Raw genomic sequence first — 7,987 nt, forward strand, 5'->3', positions numbered from 1 at the left:
TTACATAGTTACTAATTAACTTTTATTTCCTTATTTATATACATTTTATTTACAGGTATGTAAGGAAAAAGTCTTAGAAATTATTTTTACCAGAACATTATACAATTAATTAAAAATAGAAATTAGAGTGGTGCAAAGTGGCTTTAGATAATGATAATCAATAGAGAAGATGAAGCACAAAATATATTAGGTATTATCATTTTCCAGTTTCTGCATCTCATCTTGTCCCATTTGTCCTAGATGAGATAAAAGTTTGCTATAGGCTTCCCTGTTTAAGAAAAAAGAAAAGAAAGCAAATATATCTGTTACCTCTTTTTCATTATTTTTAAGTATTTACAAATTAAGCCTGCCCGCCCATCCATCCATTCGTCTATCCATCTATCCATCCAGTAGGCTTAGCATAATACCTTTAAAAATTAATGCTTTATATGTATTGTGAGTAAACCTAGATGTTAAGATTTACAGTTTTTTAAACAGTATGATTTTTATATATAAAACGTGGGCTAAGAATGACATGTAAAAAGTTCATTAACTTTATGAAATACTATAATGCTCATAGGTAATGAAATACATTCATGGAATATAGTTTAGTGATTATAATGAGGAGACATGTCACAAACATAAGTATTAAAACAAAAATTCAATAATCATAAAATAGATGTATGTAACAATTTTGGTATATTACCCCATTTTCTTTTTTATCTTCTTAGAAGTAACAAATTTTGATAACAAAATATTCTTTCTCCTATTGGATTCTCTAGTACTTCCCTGTATTTGAGGTGTTTTTTTTTTTTTTTAAGATTTATTGTGCTTACCAGTTATTTCATTAGTGTAAATACCTGTGCTATTCAGAATCTTTAAAACCAACCCTTTCATGGATGAGCCCTATACACAAAGGAGCAGGCTAGTAGGGCGTCTGTACCAACAGCATACTACATTAGGGCAGTTCACACAAAGCCTCTCCCATTTTTCATTCACACTTGAAGACTGCTCAGAGAAACAAGATATTAGACAGTCTTTGCACAAACTTTTTTTGTGATGATATAATAATAAACACCATTTCTTCAAAGCTGTGATTTAAAGTGACCCAATCTTCCACTAGCCAAGTTACTATGCAAGAGAAGAAAAGAGATGCTCCACCCTGGCGTAGAAAAGCTATACAAGCATGGTCTCTCTGGTTTTTCCCTTTTTTTTCATTTTCATTTACTGTATTGAAAAGATGGCTTCCATTAGTTAGTGAAAGCTATATTGAATATAGTCATGTCTCCTAGAAAAATCTTAAATATAACATTGTATAGTCAAAAATTTTCAACTAAAAATGGTAATATGCATATTTATTAGACTATGTATATTGATACGTATACATGCACAAATGACATGATTAAAGTACGGTCATACGCCCCATAACGGCATTTTGGTTAACAATGACAGTGGTCCCATAAGATTATAATGTAGCTGAAAAATTCCTATTGCCTAGTGACATCATAGCCACTGTAAGGTCATAGAGCAATGCATTAGTTACGTGTTTGTGGTTATATGGGTGTAAACAAACCTGTGCTGTCAGTCATTTAAACATATAGCACATACAATTCAGTACATAATACTTGATGATAATAAATGACTATGTTACTAGTTTATGTATTTTCTATACTGTACCTTCTTATTGTTATTTTAGAGTGTACTCCTCCTCCTACTTATAAAAAAAAGTTAAAACAGCCTCAGGCAGGTCCTTCAGGAGGTATTCCAGAAGAAGGCATTGTTATCACAGAAGATGACAGCTCCATGCATGTTACTGCCCCTGAAGACCTTCCAGTGGGACAAGATGTGCAGGTAGAAGACAGTGATATTGATGATCCTGACCCTGTGTAGGCCTAGGCTAATGTGTATGTTTGTGTCTTAGTTTTTAACAAAGAAGTTTAAAGATTTTTTAAAAAATAAATTTAAAACTAGAAAAAAGCTTATAGAATAAGAATATAAAGAAAAAATATTTTAGTACAACTATGCAATGTGATGGTGTTTTAAGCTAAGTGTTAAAAAGTTAAAAAATGAAAAAGCTTAAAAAGCAAAAAAAGTTATAGTAAGCTAAAGTTAACGTATCATTGAAGAAAATTTTTAAATAAATTTAGTGTAGCCTAAGTGTACAGTGTTTATGAAGCCTACAGTAGTGTACTGTGCTAGGCCCTCACATTCACTCACCACTCACTGCCTCACCCAGAGCAACTTCTAATTCTGCAAGCTCCATTCACGGTAAGTACTCTATACAGGTGTGCAATTTTTTGTTGTTTTGTGCCATATTTTTACTGTACCTTTTCTATGTTTACATACACAAATACTTACCATTTGTTTTATAATTGCCTACGGTATTCAGTATAGTAACATATTACACAGGTTTGTAGCCTAAGAGCAGTACCATATAGCCTAGCTGTATAGTAGGCTATACAGCCTAGTTTTGCATAAGTGCACTGTATTTGATGTTTGCACAATGACGAAATCACCCAACAACGCATTTCTCAGAATGTATGCATCTTTAAGCAATGCATAATTGTAGTATGATTCTTTAACAAACTTTAGGACACATGGGTTCTACTGTGAATACTGAGTACTCTAAAACAATCTCTTTAGGAACTAACTATAGGCTTATTCCCACAAAGTTGCATTACTCTAAATAGTCCAGCACTATTTTCGGTTGTGTTACAAGCCTATATGGAAAAAAGCCTTATTACCCATTTTTGACTAAAATCCATATTATCTAATTGGGTCACTTATCATATTCACTGAATATATATGATACAGTTGACTCAACAAATCAAGCATCCCTCAAAGGGTTAAGACTTGTCACCATAGATTTTTTTCCCCCCTTAAGACAGGGTCTCTTGCCCTAGCTCACAGCAACCTCAAACTCCTGGGCTCAAATGATTCTCCTGCCTTAGCCTCCAGAGTAGCTGGGACTACAGGCATGAACCATCATGCCCAGCTACTTTTTTCTATTTTTTCTTTTTTAGTAGAGACCGGGTCTTGCTCTTGCTCAGGCTGGTCTCGAACTCCTGACCTTAGGCAATCCTCTCGCCTAAGCCTCCCAAAATGCTAGGTTTCCAGGCGTGACCTACTGTGCCTGGCTGTCATCATAAATTTTTATAAACAAGACACCTGAGGCTGCTAAGTCCATTTCTCAATAAGGAACACTGAACGTGTTTTGAGCAATAGCAGCACTGCTGAAATACACAGCTTTGTAAAGTGGTCACTTTGAAAGGTAAAATATGTGAATATATATATCAACTCCGCGAAGTTTGTTGAAAAGCCACACTACTTTCTATTCATACTTTGTAAAACTGATAATCACAGGATTGAAACATTTTTCACCTCAAAAGAACATATCCCATATTTTGAGGAATAAGAAAATTGCCATTTCTATAAAATGAAATAAAGATTTTATAATCACTGTCCAAAAGAATGTAATTAAATTATCAAACATACCGTTGTGTGATATTTCTTCCAAGGCCCCATTTCCGCTCTGAATCCTTCAGTGACTGAGTAAGGGTAGAAATCAAGTGGATGACAACCTGCTGGTCCAATGTTGCTACTGTTTCTAAAATGCTGTAAACTTGATAATCGTATCTCATACCATAATCCTGGATAAATTGCCTGAAGGTAAAAGAGGTTACTTAAGATTACTTCTGGGGCAATTTCTTGTGCTGGTATCTACATGGCAATCAGCTATAATCTGAACACAAGAAAGATCATTTCATGTAAGATTACTGCAAGAATGGAGATGTGATATGAAGACTATTTGTAACACTTTAAAGAACAAAAATGTCTTATTTCAGTGTGAGCCATGACCAGAGTGATGGAATGAGTTGGAATCCCAGAAGTGAGAATAAGGGAAAAAAGTGTAATCCCAGAAATGTTTTTTGCTTTACTGGGCACAGTGAAATCTAGGTGGGGTGGGTGTGGAAGACAGTAGAAGGAGAAAAAGTCAGATTTCCTAGTTATTTTTTAGTCCTTTATATCTCCAGGCAAATCAATATTTTTATAAGGAAAGCAAATTATTCATAACATGTTTTTATGTTCCTTAACCGAACATAGAAACGACTTTAAACCCATAGAAGGCCTTTATAAATAAAAAATTATGTATTTAACCCTAAAATTTCTACCTCCCACTACCAGTCAACTAAATTAAATTTATCCAGCTTAATAAATTGTAGATAACAAACATTTATCTTCGATCATATAAAATCCTTTTCTCCCCTCCTAGGGTTTTATAATTTTCACAAATCTATTATCAAGTGATCACAATTTAAATAAACTATGAACTCTTGACAAGCACCAATTATGTGATGAGAGAAAAACTGAGGAATCAAAGATCCAACATAGAGTGAAGGAAATGGACCCAAATTATTTATCATGGTAGTGGTAAGGTAGAGAAATGAATAACAAAGGTGAACTGGTAGAAACCTTCAGAAAGAAATACTAAACTGCTCTAGCAGAAAGCACAAGACTCTACAGGGGACAAGGCAGGGAAGAAAAAGAAAATATTCCTCAAGTTGCATTGTTATTCTTGTGAACAACACATCTACTCCTAGAAAGTCCATGCTTCACAAATTAAACATAATGGAGCTTTCTGGAGCTACAATATCTAAAGCAAGTCTGAAAACCAGTGATGGGTACTTCTACAATAGAGCCTACATAACATGTTTAGCAAGCTCTGAAGGCCTGTGCACCTGTCATCATGACACATTTCCCACTTTTTCCTCTCAAATATAGTCATGTGCCACATAAAGACATTTCAGTCAACAATAGTGGTTCCCTAAGATTATTGTACCTTTTCTATGTTTAGATACACAAATACTTGCCATTATGTTACAATTGCCTACATTATTCAGTATAGAACATGCTGTACAGTTTTATAGCCTAGGAGTAGTAATAGGCTCTACAATATAGCATAGGTGTGTAGTATGCTCTACCATCTAGGTTTGGGTAAGTACACTATATGATGTTTGCACAACAATGAAATCATCTAACGGCACATTTGATGCATTTTTCAGAATGTATCCCCGTCGTTAAGTGATACATGACTGTTCACACAAGATTCTTCCTTACTCAATTCACAGGTAATTTTAAGTCTGCTCACTTATCTTTTTCCCTGGCACTTCTATTTTTCAATAAAACAACACAATGTAACAAAACTACTGCCAAAAATACAATAATTGAAATACTATAAACAAGTAGTAACACATTATGTTTTGGATAATTAGTTATTTAAAAAACATGTTGGCTGTCAAATGGCTGGCAATAGTCTCCCTGCCAGTTGGCGTATTTTCCAGTTACCTAAACAGAGAAGTCAGCTGGGCGGCAGGTTCTGCTTCTGACCCCACTTGGCAGGCTTTTACCATGTATTGCAGGTTCTCTGTGGCCAGCCTTTTAACTAGGAGGAAAAATTATAGCATTACACACTGTGTCTGAATTGACCATCTGGATGCTCATTTTTATGAACACTCTTGATTTAGAAAAATATGTTGTTTTCTTAAAGTATGTACATGCTTTTTTATTTTTCAAAATGAGTTTTTGTTTTATTCTAAAGAATACCTATCTCCCATTTTAAGAAACTATAGCAACTTTAAAAGTATTTTTAGTGTTACAACTGAAAGAATACATGTGAAGATATGTCTGTCTCTTAGACAGGAGCCTATATTCAAAAACACTATGCCATCCTAATCCTATAAACACTGTTACATGCTGACAAAACCATTAAAAATTCAGCTGATTCACAGATTGACTTTTTAAAAATTCATAAGCATATTCTTCCTACCCCTCACAAATATTAATATATGAGTAGAAAACTAGATACCACTCTTTGCTTAACACAGCAAAATATATATATAAAAGTATTTGTGATGTATCTTCCTTTCAAAAGATAGCAAAGTATATAAAGAACAATCGTATTCTCTAAATATTTAACCAAATCCTTTAAAATTGTGTACTTGTATACAAAAATAATGCAAAAATATCACGAAAGGATGTTGAAAACCTAACATGTTCTGAAAGCTATTAAATTTGTTATGTTGTTTTTGACAATATAAGGAGCTAGAAAGAAAAAATGCTTCCTCTGAGAATAAGAAAATTTTCACAAACTATAATCCATTATAGCAGGAGCACAAAACAGATGATGAACATAAATCAATTAAGCTGTAGATAATGTCCATGGCATGAGGCTAGTGGATAAGGAACATGCAGCCTCCTTGCCTTTTACTCAACTTTTTATAATTCTCATATTAGATGCAGTTTATTTCTTTAAATGAAATGAACTATTCTTTTAAACTGGATAATCTTTTTTTAAAAAGCTTTATTATAATTTATACATTATACAATTCACTCATTTAAAGTATACAGTTCAATGGCTTTTAGTACATTCATAGAGTTGTCCAACCACCATCACAGTCAATTTTAGAATATTTGCATTATCTCAAAAAGAAACTCCACTCTAGCTATCCCCTGATTCCCTCTAAGCAATCACTAATCTACTTTCTGTCTCTATGGAGTGAACTATTCTAGACATTTCATATAAATGAAATAATGTAATATGTGACTTTTGTGAATGGCTTTTTTCAGTTAGAATAATGTTTTCAAGTTTCACCCTTGTTATAGCATATATCAGTATTTCATGCCTTTTTATGGCCAATTAACTTTCTTTTTATGGATATATAAATTTTAACCCACGCATCGATTGAGGGACATTCTAACTTTTGGCTATAATGAATGAATGATACTGCTGTAAGTATTAATGTATAAGTTTCTGTGTGGGCATATGTTTTCATTTCTCGTGTGTGTATGTGTATGAGTAAAATATCTATCTCTCTCTCTATATATCTAGGAGTAAAATATCTAGATCATACAGTAACTTTGGTGAACTATTTGAGGAACTACCTGACTGTTTTTCAAAGTGGCTACACTATTTTACATTCCCAACAGCATGAAATCAAGATCTCTGATTTCTCCACATTTTCCCCAATCCTTTTTATTATCTGAGTTTTTCATTATAGCCAACTTAGTGGCTATGAAGTGGTATCTCAGTGTATTTTGATTTATATTTCCCCATGAACATCCTTTCAGGTGTTTATTGGCCATTTGTTTATCCTCTTTGGAGAAATGTCTATTCAGATCTGTTGCCGATTTTTAAATTCAGTTTTTTGTTATTAAGACTTCTTTATATATTCTAGATACACATTCCTCATCATCAGACAGGATTTGCAAGTATATTCCCCCATTCTGTGGGTTGTCTTTTTACTTTCTTTATAGTGTCCTTTCAAATACAAAAGCCTTTAATTTTGATGAAGTCCAACTTATCTCTTTTTTTCTTTTGTGGCTCATGCTAAGAATCTACTGGCAAATCCAAAGTCTTGAAAATTGATTCCTGTGCTTTCTCCTATGAGGTTTTTAGTTTTAGCTCTGACATTTAGGTCTATGATCCATTTTGAGTTAATTTTTGTATATGGTGTGAAGTAACGGTTCAATTTCATTCTTTTGCATGTAGCTATCCATTCGACGTAGAACCGTTTGTTGAAAAGACTGTTGTCTCCCATTAAATTGTCTCGGCATCCTTGTCAAAAAAACCCAAAACAAAACAACAACAACAACAGTTGATAAACACATGGGGAGTTCAGAAATAAACACATGGGTTTATTTCTGAACTCTCAATTCTATTCCATTTATCTATATGTCTACCCTGATGCCAGTATCACATTGTCTTGATTACTGTTGTTTTGTATGAAGTTTTGAAATTGGGAAGTATTAGTTTTCAAACTTTGCTCTTCTTTTACAAGATTGATTTGGTCTTCTAGGTCCTCTGCAATTCCATATGAATTAGTATTAATATTAATAGTTTATGTGGAGCTACTTATTTGTATAGCCACTTTGGCTTTCTGTGGTTGCTATTTACATAATATATCTTTTTCCATCCTTTTTCCTTCAGTCTATTTGTATCTGTAAATCT

General features: G+C 33.3%; 1 protein-coding gene across 1 annotated transcript in view; it reads right to left on the reverse strand.

The window, feature by feature from the left end:
• Positions 1 to 186: 186 nt before the first annotated feature.
• Positions 187 to 7,987, reverse strand: part of MMS22L (MMS22-like, DNA repair protein) — a 159,989-nt gene continuing 152,188 nt past the window's right edge. Inside the window, exons 22-24 of the mRNA XM_012661840.1 lie at positions 5,326 to 5,422; positions 3,475 to 3,642; positions 187 to 268 (exon numbers count right to left, since the gene is read on the reverse strand). Of these exons, the coding sequence (XP_012517294.1) occupies positions 187 to 268; positions 3,475 to 3,642; positions 5,326 to 5,422 (347 nt within the window). The remainder of the gene's footprint in view (positions 269 to 3,474; positions 3,643 to 5,325; positions 5,423 to 7,987) is intronic.

The sequence above is a fragment of the Propithecus coquereli genome, unplaced genomic scaffold, assembly GCF_000956105.1.
Source record: "Propithecus coquereli isolate 6110/MARCELLA unplaced genomic scaffold, Pcoq_1.0 Scaffold74, whole genome shotgun sequence".
Classification (NCBI taxonomy): domain Eukaryota; kingdom Metazoa; phylum Chordata; class Mammalia; order Primates; family Indriidae; genus Propithecus; species Propithecus coquereli.